Below are 13,924 nucleotides of genomic sequence, written 5' to 3' on the forward strand. Positions count from 1 at the left end.
ACCACAATCACAACAACACCTAGGACAGGATCATTTGGCATGCGTGCTGTTGGGCCCAATGGAATCAAGTCGTTAACCTCGAATCCTACAAGGGTTGAGCACACACAGAACACGCTGCTCGGCTTACTCTTCAGATTCAAGACGCCACGTTATCAGTGTGCACTAGGGCAGTGAGTCTCTAAACACAAGGACGACTCATAATCACTGATTGCAAAGCTCTCTTCCTCAAAGAAGTATCATCATTTTATCAAAATTTTGATTGAGTTGCAAGGCCTTCAGCTATTTTCATTCGGAATCTCAAAAAATGTTTTCAAACACAACAAAGGGCTTGATGATCCCATCCAAGCGTCTCATGACCGCTCTTTGGTCATCACAGCCAATTTTGCTGGCATCACGGATGGTCAAAAGCAACCGAATCATGGATGCAACAAGAAAGAACATTTTAATTGCCTCATCCCGAACATTTTCAAGTTTGTCAACAATGACTGGTAAAAAAGAGGATCAAGAGAGTAAGCAAGACCAAAAATCTACCAAAGACAATGAAAAGGATCACTTTAAAGTATTTGATTTCAAAACATGGTTTTACATGGTTGGATATTGCTCACTGCCCTACGCCATGTTTTTGGTCTATTATTATTTCAAAAGATTGTCATTGACGAGAAATGAAAATTTGAAATTATTATTGAATGAAAGCATGCCAAATGAACAAGACAAGTTATTGAATGTGTTGAAAGAAATTTTGTCTCTTGTCAAGGCACATCAGTACATTGAAGATTTTTTCAATGCAGTAAGTAATATTTTCAAAGCTCATCTTTCCTCACATAGTCATTCTCATACATCATTCAAAAAGACTCTGATCAAAAACATTTATTCTCTTATCCAACAATAGTGAAGTGAGTGAATGTGCATTGGAAATTTTGTCTCGAATTTTTCACAAAAGATCCTCTCCCAAATTATCGGAAGAATTTTTCACGCTATCCACCCAACCCAACTCTGAATTTAACACAATTGAATTGGCCTTAAATATTTTGCGAGAAAATTACTCTCAATTTAATTTCAAGGATGCATGGATTTTAACAAATTCATTACCGCCATCAAACAACAAGTATCGTCTGAATAAGAAGGAAAAGATGGCATTGGAAATGATCAAAAATGTCTTTTCTAACTCGAATTTATTAGAACATATTCTTAAAGAAGATGAGAATAATCAATATGCCAATCATCTTGCTCTTCTATTCAAGAGTGAAAATGCACTGGACAAATGCATTGCAACACTGTGTGTGAATCAAATGGTTCGAACTTTGGACAATGTATCCGACAGCACTACTCTCTCAGTGTCTCAATTGCTTCATTCCAATCTTGTCAAGTCCATGATTCAATCCTCAACAAATACCTCCATGCCAGATTATGATTTCAGAGATCAAGTTCGCATATTGGAGGATAGAATGAACATGGTTAGTAGTGGTAAAACTGGCTCTCCATTACCATCAACAAGAACTTGGCTGAATCCAAACTATTCCAACAATCAACACATGTTTGTGAAAGCTCTTATATTGAGTTCTGCTTTTGTATTTTTCATTCATGCGAAACGTCCACAATCATTGAAATTATTGAATCTCTCCAAAACAATGATTCGATCTACCATGTTGTTTACCTACACGGTACTCATTGGAAATTATAGACCTACCCATCAATTACAATCAGAGACAACACATCAAAACAACAAATCACTTCCATTACGAGAATATATTCGAAATTGGAATCACGATCAATTTACATATTACTATAGTGATTTCATGTTGTTCTGCTTTATGTATGGATTTGTGAGAAATTGGTTTGCGTTCTTGCCATTTCCTCTTTTGTATTAACATTAAGGCTCGAATTCTTTACATTCACCGGTTTCAGGGACTGATCAATTTTATCGGAAGATCAATTAAAAGTCACTCTTGTTGAAAATATGTATTTCTTGACTGAGACAAGCATGGAATCCAGAATACAGCATGGAGGAGAGAAAGGGATGATATGGTGGTGATGGTTCCCCAAATTAGAGAGTGCAATTAAAACTCGTCATAAAAAGCAAACAAATTTTCGACAGAACTCAAGAATCTCCAACACAAGGGTGCATTTGTTGTAACCTTTGCCCCGTAATAAAACCCATCAATTCGTGCATTGAAGATGTTGCTCTCTTGCTTTGAGATAGAATCTTCATAAAAACCACTGTCTCTTAAGGCGACATCTTTCAGTGACACATCACATTCCGCAAACTTCTCCACTGGTTGTTGTGACAAGCAAGCTCCGTTTTGTTTCAGTGCCTTAACAATAAATTCCTTAGTAATTAAATGTTTTGGAACAAATAGAATGAAAAAGGACCTCATGGAAATTAATTGTAACCAAAATGTTTCATCTTGACATGATGGAGGAGGTGGATCAGGTAAAAATCTTAACACATTTGTCAATAACTCTGAAGGTTCAGAAAAAAGTTGACATGCTGCACGCACTTTTTGAACAATTACATTTGCATCTTGTATTTTGATCATTTCTGGATATTCTGTCAAATCACAATGTCCAAATTTTGGGTTCATGTTTTCAACTACAGCGCGCATGACATCAGGATCATTACGGTATTCAATGGCATGCTTTGTTTCGAGAATATACGAAGCATGTTCTTCGTTCTTAATTGCAGCAATAATAATTTCCTTATCTTTCTGAAGATCTTCTGACATGATATGATAGACTTCAGATGAATACGAAAGTGCAGTCAAGCCCAATAATTTGTCACTTCTCAGTTTCTCTGAAGCAACAAAATATGGATCTGCACTTTTCCAAATTCTCATGGCTTCTAAAATTATATTGGCATCACTCCTTAGCTCGTCAGAGGCATATTGTACATCTGTAGAATAGAAAGCATGTCTTAGTGAACGTAACACATATTGCCTGTCGCTTCGTTGTTCTAGAGTAGCAAATTGCAGTGAATATGTGAGGTTATTTTGTGCTATTGAAAGTATTTCAGGATCTTTTTGACAATCATGTGACGCAAATTCAAGTGCATCTCCGTTGATTTTCACTGCTTCTCTCATAAATTCTTTGCTTGCTCGTAATGAAAAATCATCAGCATATGCTAATGAATGAACATTCACCTTCAATGCCTCCAACATGAAATGAAAGTCCTGCACCAAATGATCAAAAGCAGGTTCTGCAAGAATTTTGGTACTAAAACGCACAATCGACAAGATAAATTCCTTGTCTTGTATCAATCGGTATGGATTCCACTTGGGTCCAATAAAAAACTCTTTTTCTGCATTCATTCTAAATGCTTGAAACACAACTTCATGATCGTTTTGTAAGTCTTCCGAAGCAAATCTCAAAGCATTAATATCGTTCTGCACAGCTTTCAGAACTACATCCCGATCATTTCTCAATGCACTTGAAGCACAGACCAAAGATGTGCCTTTCTTTTGAACCATCTCAAGCATTAGAGCCTTGTCTGTAATTTCCAGTAAATAGTAAAATAATGAATAATGATAAATTCCAGTGTTGAGAATCACATCCCGATCATATATAAACTCGATGGGTAAATAATCACATAATCGGTTACGAACTCGAGTCATAAATTCTAATTTATGATGAAACCACTTTAAAAAACCCTTTCTTTGATTTTCAAATTTTCTATAAAGTAAATGATAAGTCTCCGATTGTGGATGATGTAAATGATGACTAAAATCAATGAGTTCAATTTTCACCACTGATTCTCCATTATTCCATTCATGATGGTGAGGAGACAGATCTAGACGACTGAATTTCAATTTTTTCTTTTCATCATGATGATGATCATCAAAACTACTACTAGGATTGTCTTGTTTTGTTCGTTTCATATTTTTTTTGTAATTCCAATTTGAAACTTGGCTTTTTTGACACTGTCAAATTGCCTCAAGTGACAAGCGATTTGAAGTACCGCCAAAATTTTACGTTTTTTCAATTTTAAAAAAAATAAAAAAACTGTATAACATGGCCACCTCGGTAATGATGAACCCTCGAGGACCAAACCTACATTCCTCCATCGATGCTAGTAATATTTCATCATCAAGCAACTCGAGGACAGGAGGTTCCTCTTCCTTGTCTTCCTCGTCCATCTCTACCTCCTTTTCCCATGCATTCAAAAATAATTCCAACCACCATAAGAATACTCATTCGGATGCATTGCTTTCTCCGACTTCATCAACGAAATCATTTATGAAGAAAACAAATGCATTGGATGGTCGGTCTAAAAAGGTGGATGACGTCATGTCAAACCTAGAGGATCATATGGCCTTGTTACAAACTGAAATTATGCAAATACGAGATGATCTCCGTTTGCAGAGATTAATGGCAAAAAAGTATGGAGCTGAGGGATTCATGGAGGGAGAACAACGTTTATTGCAAATGAAACAACTCAAAAAGGAAGCATTGCATCGAGTGAAAAGTCAACTCGGAAAACTAGATCGTACCATCAAAGCAGGACGAAGAATCACAAAAGAATTTGGAGGAATGAGTATGGCTGAAGAGAAGCTGAAAGATGCCAAAGAGTTGCAACGAAAGCGAAGGAAAGAGAGAAGAGAAAGTGAAGAAGCAAGGCGTCAACAAAAGGGAGAAAATATAGAGCTTGGAATTTATTCCGATGCAAGTGGAAGTGGCAGTGGTTCTTCAAGTGACACTGATTTTTCTGAAGTTCCAGATCTTTCTGAAGGAAGAAATAAGAAAATTATTTTCAAGCAAGTGTTGAATGGAGACTTGATTGAAGCACAACTTGAAGATCAATTAAACATGCTTCAACTGTCAGAGAGTCAACGAAAGGTTAAATCAAAAATCCTAACCAATAAGAATGCACCCAAATTTAAGGGATATTTCAACCTTGCCCATTTGGAGGATGAAAAAGAAGACATTAACAACTCGCTGGTGGTTTAAACACATTTCGCACAGAACTAACGAGAAAATACAGCCATTCCTTACTCTATTTATTAAATGACATGTTTTTATTAAACGATCCACATGTTGTTATGAAAATATTATTTTCTAATATCTCCATTGGCCACTGCTGAAAGTATGGCCATATTTCCTTCTGTCCTTCGGTTTTGAAGAAAGTTCTTGAGCTCCTTCTTAAGTTGAGCATCCTTTTGTTTTTCTTTTTCTTCTTTAATTTTGGTGAATGTTACTTCTACTTGCTTCAAGAAGGTCGATACGCTCGAAAAGAAGAGATGAGGTGTTTCACAAATTTCCTTTTCTTTTTCTCCAAAGAATACAGCAAGATCTTTGAGAGTTTTCTCCAACTTTTCTTGAGCTTTGGTAATTTTGTCCATTTCAATTTTGGCTTGTTGATAAAATTCTTCGAGTTGAGCAGGAAATCGATCATGTACAAATTTCTTCTCCTTCTTGTAATAATCAAGCTCTGCACTGATGATCTTTAAGGACTCACCTAATTTTGAAATTTCCTTCTTGAGCTCTGGAACTTCAATTCTACTTCCAATTTCACAATAATCTGCAATTTCTTTGAGCATGGTAGGGATTAATTTGTCTTCTTTTACGAGCATTAATTCACACAAATAATTCATAACTGATCGATTAGGATCACTTGACGATTTGATGTCTCCAAGTTTTGTCAAAAAGTTAAGCTTGAATCCAAACACTTTGTCCTTCTCTGTCTTGGCCTTATTCAAGAAGTTTACAAGAATCACAATAAATGCAAGAATCTTTTGGAAGCTCTTACATTCCATCACTCCTTTGCATGCGTTAATACATGATTGAATGTCTGGTTCAACGGTCCTCACCGATCCTTCAAAGTAAATTTGCGCAGACCAAGCAGTAAATCGTTGTTTGAGTCTTGGAATATCTTTCAGATAGTAAAATAGTTTGTCACCAGGTTCCAATTGTTCCAAATATCCATCTCCTTTTTGAACAAATCCTTCAATTTCTTTAAACTTTTCATCGTCAGGGCATAAATCTTTCAGAGCGTGAATGGTTTGTTTTTGCAATTCTTTTTCATTCAACTCAATAATGCACGTTCTAATTTCTCGTTCACTCTTTTTTAAGTAACCCAACAACAGTGACAATTGATAGCCAACTTTTGCATCCAAAAATGTCACAAGAGCAGGAGCGCTAGGATCCGTTCCAGTTGGTGCGTCTCTTGTTTCCTTCTTTAAAAAGTTATTCTCAAACAGCCGAGTGTCTAATAACGCTGCAGCAGAAGTAGCATGAGTTTCCAATAATTTGAACCAACCCGTCTTTTCAATTTCCTTGTTATTTATCTTGTCACCAGCAATGTGAATTTTCCTGGTATCAGTACTTGCTTTCAGATCAGGAATTTTTGGAAGCTTGGTTTGGAACATGCCAAAGATACCGCCACCTGGAGGAGGTGGTACTCCACCCATTCCTGGAGGAGGAGGTACTCCACCCATACCTGGAGGGGGTGGTACACCTCCCATACCTGGAGGAGGAGGTATGCCATTCATTCCTGGAGGAGGAGGGATATTGCCTCCCATACCAGGTGGACGAGGAATGTTACCAGCATCTCCACCCATTCCTGGAGGAGGAGGAATATTTCCTCCCATACCAGGTGGAGGAGGTATGTTTGACATGTCAGAACTGGTGGCTGCAATCTCGAGAGGTTTTGCTTCAATGTTGAAAGCAAATTTTTCTGATAAGGGATTTGTGGAGAATTGAATTAATTTGTGAAGCAGAGGATATTCTTGTTGCTGAGATGAATCTAATTGATCGACTGTGAGAATGGCGTTTTGCTTATTGTTGAGGGTAATGTCTGAAAGTTGGTCGAGGATATTCATGGCTTTAGATTTTTCTTTTTCAAATTTTTGAATTTGTTCTCGTTGCGAGTCGACAAGTGCTTGTAATTTCACAGTTTCTAACCGGTCGCCACCTCCTCCACTCTTTTCTTGAACGTCTCCTGAAGGAGAAATTGTTTGTGAAATGATCTTTTCGATCACATCCCAATTGCTGTCAAGTTTATCCTTATTTTTGTGCATGGATACGAGAAGAAGTAACTTGAGAGTATTGATCATGGAGCTGTTTGCCTCTACGGATTCACCCAATCGCATTTTCATAACTTGCACCATCTCGATTGGGTCAGAAATTGAGAGCCATAACTCCTCATCTTGTTTGGAAATTTGATTGTCTCCCTTAAAAACACGTTGGAATAGCTGTCGTTCAGCCTCTTCGAAATCTAAAAACATTTTGCACTGATTAGCCAGTTTGGAATTTGTAATTTCTCCTTGCTTTTCTGAATTTGTTTTGATGAATTGCTTGAGTCCAATGTTTGTAAACTCTCTGTAGAGATGGCTAGCAAAACTTGAATTTTTGGTCCCGTACAAGAAGGCATTGATGAACATCAACATGTGACCAGATAGCTCTTGTTCGTGATAAAAAGTTGACTCTAAACATGTGATAATTTCTTGGAATCTATGCTTTTCATTCTTCATCAGCTTGTAACTGTTGACACATTCTAATGTCACCCAAAAACCATTTTCCCCAGGAAAATAAGTTATTACAGAAAGTAACAGTAGAATCTTTGATCTAAGATTGCATTTTTGAATGATTAATTCATTGACAAGACCTTTCAGTGTCTTGGTCATTTTTCTTCTTGGGGAGGTCAACACCTGATTGTTGGTTATGGTAGAGGGTAAGTCAGCTTCAGGTTCTTCATCTGAACTTGACCCCTCTGTATGGTTGTCAGCTGTTGAGGTGGAGGTGGATGAACTGTTAGAATTTTGATTGGTTAGATGAGTGAATGGTTTAGCTCCTCTAGGACTTGTTACCGTCTCGTTGTTTTGAGAGTTGTCACTGATAAAGTTTGAGTACTCCACCATTTCTTTGAGGAATGCTTCAAAGTCACAAATCATTAAAAGATGTTTAATAACATCTGCGTGTTGAATGAACGAAACCATTCCTTCATCAGTGTCAACAATTCCATGAAAGCAAAGAATTACCTGTTGCAAAACTTCCAATTCTACTAATTGTCGTGAAACTTTCTTTTTTCGCTGCTTGTCATTACTGTTCATAATATTAACAATGAATAAGATGTTACAGAAGAATGTCCTACAAAACAGGCACAACATACCCTAGATTCAGCTTGTAAGGTCGATTGACCTTTGTCAAGAGTAAACTCATTGCATGGATTCCATCTTGTTGGATAAATTCAATGACGAAATTAATTTCACGTGTACGGAGTGACACGGAAAGGTGACGTAAAACTTCTAAAACGATTCGTAATCTCTTTTGATGATTGCTAACATTGGTAATGAGATGCTCATAGTCTTGCAAGTATGAAAATAGCACAGATATTATTTCTCCAATTTCGTCAGAAAGTGAAGAATGCTCCGAATGAAGTCTATCCATACCATTCACACCATTATCATGCGACATGGTATTCAACTTTTCATTCATTTGAATCAACAGTAGCTTTTGTTTCAGAGTCCAGTTCTTTATCATGAATTCAATCTCAAACTGTCTGACAGCTCTCATTTTCAAAACATTTTCAAAATTTTCATCAATCTTTTTCAAACTGTCAGCTGACATATCCATCTCAGGTGACTTTACAGGAGACTTATCTCGTGGCGTGCTTATGGAAAGAGTGGTATATTTCGTTTTATGATGTGCTCGATCTCCTTGTTGTAGCAATACTGACGTGAGTGATGGAGCCATCGAAGCATTGTTCATCGTTGGACTTGGATGAGTCATTGTTTTCATTCGGTTATTTGGTGTTACAATCGAGAGTGAGGATGCATCATTTTCATTCGTTGTCGTAGCTGTAGTGCTACCACCACTACTACTACTACTCGATGTCATGATACTGCTCATGGATGATGATGGATCACTATTATTCTCCATCCCCACACCACTCTCACCCAAAGCAAAGTCTTGTATTTGTTTTTGTAATAATTGTCCTTCCAACAGAGTTGAGGACGTTATCGTGAGTGGAGTGTTGTTACCACTTCCAGCTCCGTTGGTATTAAAACTTTGAATGAGTTTGAAACTGGTAGGTCGAGAAATTTCCATTTGTTGTTGTTTGGATCCCTTTCTCCGTGAAGAAGTGGATGAAGAGGATGATCCATTCGAAGAGGAGTTATTGTTGTTGTTGGTTTTAGTTTTGGAAGTTGATGATGAGCCTAGAACATATTGATCTTTGGCTTTGTTATTGGTGTTATCTCGGCTGGAGAATAACCCCTTCATTTTTGTTGTTGTTGATGATGATGCAGTTTGAGTCGGGTTGTTGTTTTTGAGTTCAATAATCATGCAACGGAAATTGTTGATGACAGATGATGGTTTGTTGGCTTTTATTATGAAAAATTGAAAAGTGTCAATTTTCTTTCTGGATTGATTTTGAGAATTGATTAAGCTTGCTAGGTGTATCAACATTAGTGGTCTCATTGGGTATAGAGGTTATGCGGAATTGTTGCTTTTACAGTTTTGTGAAAATTAAATAATAATAGAGTAACCAAAAAAAAATAGTCAATTTCCCTCACACAGAGATTGTTTCATCGTGACAATATGGACATCGTGTTTGTCCCTTTTCCGAGCCAAAAATATGGAGAGCAAGAACAAGTTCATGGTACTCCCGAATATTTTACATTGAACGAAAAAGAGTCCATCAAACAATTACATTATTCTGCATGGAATAATTCATTATTTATTGTTAGTCATTCTGGAATTGTTTATTTGATCAAAACGTCGGGCAGTGACGATCCTAACATTCCAGAAGGAATTTCAAAATTACATCCGTTTGATGGATCCACAAGTCTAAGAGTAAAAGAAGTGGTATCGTACACGGAGGCAATTTTATTTGTTGTTAAAGACATGATCACGCAAGAAAATTACATTTATGGAATAGGTAGTAATGGATACTATCGTATGAGTTTTTCTAAGGATGAAAGTTTACATTGGTCTACACCGGAGCTCATGTTTTCTCCTAAATCTGAAGTTGTTGGTGCGAATAATAACGACACATTAGAGATTTCTCATTGTGGATGTTGTTACTCGTTCAGCTTGTGTATTATTAATGATCGTGATGTTCATTTTACAGGTCAGAATTGGGTTAGATGTAGTGATGAATATCTTTCAAGTAACTCGTACCATGCATGGAAATTTAGAGTTCAACAATTCAAACAACGTGTCTTGAAAATGGAGTGTGGAGATTTTCATAGTGTCGTGTTGCATGATGATCATACGGTATCAGTTGCTGGAAGCAATAGCTCAAATCAATTGACATCATACCCCAATGAAACGTTTGAGAGCAATGTTCCTTTTGTTAACATTCCAATTCACTACCTTTGTGTATCCAATGTGCTTTCAGGAAGTAACACTGTTCTTTATGTTTCAGAAGAAAACGAGCAGTGTAAAGACTTTTATTTCTGCGGTTCTAAAAAGTATAACTTTGGAGAATATTCAACACCTTCAACATCAAATCCAATGCTCGAACACAAACTTGTCAAATTTAACAACAGCAGCAACAGTGGAGAAGAAAATAATGTCTTTGACAATTTTTCAAATATTTTTGACGCTCAATTTACAAGAGATCTCTTCATGGGAAGGTCGATCTGCAATCCTAAATTGATCTATCTAGTGGGAAACTCTTATTACAGGGGCGTTCAATATAATGGCAATTTTTTTGACATTTCAAAGGTTGTTCCCTTCGATCGATATTCAAAAGGAATGTTTCCTCGCTCTAGAGAAGCAGATTTTTACAGAAATATTGTGAAATTTGCTCTTCAGCATTCAGGTTACGTTATTTATTTCGACTACAGCAGAGGATTGGTCTTGCTATTTTTCGAAAAACTTCTGAAGGCCACAAACACAGCAAATATCAACAATCACCGCCTACTGGATATCACAGTGGTCACACACCATTAATTTTGCATTCAGGTATTTACCCTAACTCCAACTACACCATGATTTCATTCTAATCACATATATAATAAAATTTGTCAGAATTGTTATTAAAGTTTCGACAGCTTTTGCTCGGGAAGCCTCATCAACGAATTCCATATTTCATTTCCATCCCCTGGTAAAGTCACAACAAGCGTACGACCAGAATTTGGATATTTCCAAACCCACATCCCAAAGGGAATTGCATGATGATGTCTAACTGCGCTTGAGACGAGTCCTATGATATGCTTATTATTCATTCGAGTCAGAGTGATCAGTTCCGAAAGCATTTGTTGTTGTGACGAATAGTCGCAAAACTCATCATCGTTGAATTCAAGCAAAATACCTATTTCATGTTCGTCTGCTTGGTATGCAGCTGCTGTAGAGGTGGATTGGTTTTTGAGATACTGAACAAAAGACTGCTTCGAAAGAGGTACTAGCTTCATCTTGAGACAATTTTTAAATAGCTGTTGTTGTTGATATCTTGTAAGACCTTTAGAGGCCTTTAATCACCCCTTTTTTGTTCAGACGGTTGACAATTTTTTGGAGACTTAACACTTTACAGTAAGGTTTGAGGTTTTCCATGTTGTTGAGAACACGTTCTGTAAAAAATTCTCTTGTTGGCTTAGATGCGAGAATCATCAATAATAGCAAGTCGGAGCGAATATTCATATGGGTCAATAAGATTCCATTTTGGAAAATTGAAAAAAAAACAATAATCAACACCCGTCATTCACACCTTCTCATTCAAATCCTTGTTGTTCAGTTATTCATTGAATCCTCATCACAATAACTCAGCAAAATAATATCATCTCTCTCTCACTCACAACCAAACAGAATACCACACATGATGGAATCCCCACAACAATCCAGCACCATGCCACAACAACACGAAGCAGAACAACAACAGGACGAATTGTCATCGGCCTCCTCTCCACAATCATCATCATCAGCCTCCTCTTCCACTAAGAAACAAACCAAGAAGACCTCTAAAAGACGACCACTCAAAAAGTCTTCAGCTGCTTCTTCTTCTTCGGCATCATCAACGACCGAATCTACTCCACAAGATGACACTGACCACACCAACAACGAGCTCACATCCACTAACGCCTCCTCAGAAACAACTAATACAGCTTCTCTCAACAACAATAGACAATGGGTTAAAGATGAGTCCTTCCAAAACCAACAAACAGCAGCCTATTCCATCCTTGTTGGTATTACGACTCGTGATGAATCCGAGCCTGTCTATGATACTCCCTGCAAAATGTACTCATCTCTCAGATATAAACTCCAATATAAGTGTACGGTGAATATGGACGCATGTCATGACTTGAAAGAGAGTCCCAAACTTTTAATGTGCCGTGTTACAGTCATTGATGAAGATACTGCGAAGGAAATTAAGAAGGATGGAAAGGCCATCATTGACGATTCTCTCATCTCTCTCAAGCAAACCTCATCTGGAGGTGCTCTCTCCTTTGAAGCTACCCACAAAATCAAGTTTAAAGACGTGAGTTTCCATTATAATAAGAGCAAATGGAGACTCTTGCTTCAATTATATTCCGATGCTCATGGTTCTATTAGCACACCTGTGGTTGTACTCAAATCGGCAGGCTTCCTGGTCTATGCTCGAAGACCTAAGGTCTCAGAACGGGGAGCCTCCGATGGTCTATTAACATCGGGAATGAATGCACCTACTTCGTCCAACGCAAGTACTTCTTCTGGTACTGCTGCTGCCAATGGTTCAACCGATGTCACCTCTCATCACGATGAAAGCTCAGTAACAGGAGCTCATGTCGTGGCCAGTGCTCTACTCAACCAAGCATCTGGAGATAAAAAGAAGAAAAAGAAGGGGGCTGCTCACATGGATTTGAAGAAGAGAAAACGTTCCACTTCCATGGCTGGTAACACTACTGTTCCATTAAAGATTGAGAAAAAACAAGAGCCTTCCAAGTTGTTGACAGCTTCCAATGGTGAAGATACCCTCAATGCTCAACAACATGGTTCTGATCAAGTTTCTGCTACAACCACTGAAAATGCACCAGTTGCTTCATCCTCACCAAAGACCCTTAAACAAAAGAAAAAACTCATGGACAAATTCTCAAATACCTTAGATACATTGCTCAAGTTGCATGACGAAATGGATCCCAATGACAAGACCATTGCTTTTGAATTATTGCAACAAAAGTTGTATTCACACTTTTATTCAAACTTGGTGGAGCAACAACAACATTGGATTCAAATGACTCAAATGCCTTCTCCTGAAAATGGTGACATGGATCATTCGTCTCATCATGCTCATCACGACGAGAATGGTGGTATTCATATTGATGATCATCACCAAATTGAGGATTCCAACGCCACCATTCTTCAGGCTGGAAGTGCTGACGATATTGAGCATGATTCATTCAGTTGTGCTCACCAAAATCAACATCATGCATTCCCAACTCATGGAGATACTCAACAACACAATTCTTGTCATGACTCTGGTCTTTTCTTGTCACTCTGCGAAATTGGTTCTCATCATAGCCACAATCATCAAATGAGCACTAGTTTGTCTTTTGAGACTGAGAGCATTTTGGCATCATCAGATTTCCATCCTTTATTCAATTAAATGTTTTCTTTTCATGAAAACGCGTTTATACATAATGAAAGATTATTTTAGCTCTAAATGTTTAAAACGAATTTCAATCGCAACATGAGATTGTAGTGACTCTTGTGAAGAAACGTGTCAATACAACCACTCTTCACAAATTTCTTGAGAAAAGGTTGCGCGAAGTATTCTTACCAGAAATTAAAAATTTTTGCGAGCAGCTGCGTGACATGATACCCTCTGATGCGCAGGGGTAATCAGACGTGTTTATGTCATTCACGCATGAGCACGAATTTCGCCAAGTTTGTCCATTGAGGTACATTTTTGTCGCTTCTGCATCACAAGCTTTCACACAACTTCATACATTCCTCTTCTAGTGACTGAGTTGGTCATTTAAAGATGAGATGGATCATACAAAACTGGCGTTTA

General features: G+C 37.6%; 6 protein-coding genes across 6 annotated transcripts; 4 read left to right on the forward strand and 2 right to left on the reverse strand.

Moving 5' to 3' along the window:
- Positions 1-418: 418 nt before the first annotated feature.
- Positions 419-1,868, forward strand: C9374_003910 (uncharacterized protein; the record flags this gene model as incomplete). The annotated part of the gene is made up of 2 exons (XM_044693491.1): positions 419-762; positions 890-1,868. 2 exons carry the CDS (start codon positions 419-421, stop codon positions 1,866-1,868), a joined length of 1,323 nt encoding a protein of 440 aa, XP_044556040.1.
- A 189-nt stretch (positions 1,869-2,057) lies between these two features.
- Positions 2,058-3,872, reverse strand: C9374_003911 (uncharacterized protein; the record flags this gene model as incomplete). The annotated part of the gene is made up of 1 exon (XM_044693492.1): positions 2,058-3,872. One exon carries the CDS (start codon positions 3,870-3,872, stop codon positions 2,058-2,060), a length of 1,815 nt encoding a protein of 604 aa, XP_044556041.1.
- A 133-nt stretch (positions 3,873-4,005) lies between these two features.
- C9374_003912 (uncharacterized protein) lies at positions 4,006-4,941 on the forward strand (the record flags this gene model as incomplete). The annotated part of the gene is made up of 1 exon (XM_044693493.1): positions 4,006-4,941. The coding sequence occupies one exon, from the start codon at positions 4,006-4,008 to the stop codon at positions 4,939-4,941; it is 936 nt and encodes a 311-aa protein (XP_044556042.1).
- A 101-nt stretch (positions 4,942-5,042) lies between these two features.
- C9374_003913 (uncharacterized protein) lies at positions 5,043-9,213 on the reverse strand (the record flags this gene model as incomplete). Its single annotated transcript, XM_044693494.1, has 2 exons — positions 5,043-8,034; positions 8,102-9,213. 2 exons carry the CDS (start codon positions 9,211-9,213, stop codon positions 5,043-5,045), a joined length of 4,104 nt encoding a protein of 1,367 aa, XP_044556043.1.
- A 318-nt stretch (positions 9,214-9,531) lies between these two features.
- C9374_003914 (uncharacterized protein) lies at positions 9,532-10,890 on the forward strand (the record flags this gene model as incomplete). The annotated part of the gene is made up of 1 exon (XM_044693495.1): positions 9,532-10,890. One exon carries the CDS (start codon positions 9,532-9,534, stop codon positions 10,888-10,890), a length of 1,359 nt encoding a protein of 452 aa, XP_044556044.1.
- An 892-nt stretch (positions 10,891-11,782) lies between these two features.
- Positions 11,783-13,516, forward strand: C9374_003915 (uncharacterized protein; the record flags this gene model as incomplete). Its single annotated transcript, XM_044693496.1, has 1 exon — positions 11,783-13,516. One exon carries the CDS (start codon positions 11,783-11,785, stop codon positions 13,514-13,516), a length of 1,734 nt encoding a protein of 577 aa, XP_044556045.1.
- Positions 13,517-13,924: the final 408 nt, after the last annotated feature.

Source organism: Naegleria lovaniensis (genome assembly GCF_003324165.1).
Source record: "Naegleria lovaniensis strain ATCC 30569 chromosome Unknown tig001, whole genome shotgun sequence".
Classification (NCBI taxonomy): Eukaryota; Heterolobosea; class Eutetramitea; order Acrasida; family Naegleriidae; genus Naegleria; species Naegleria lovaniensis.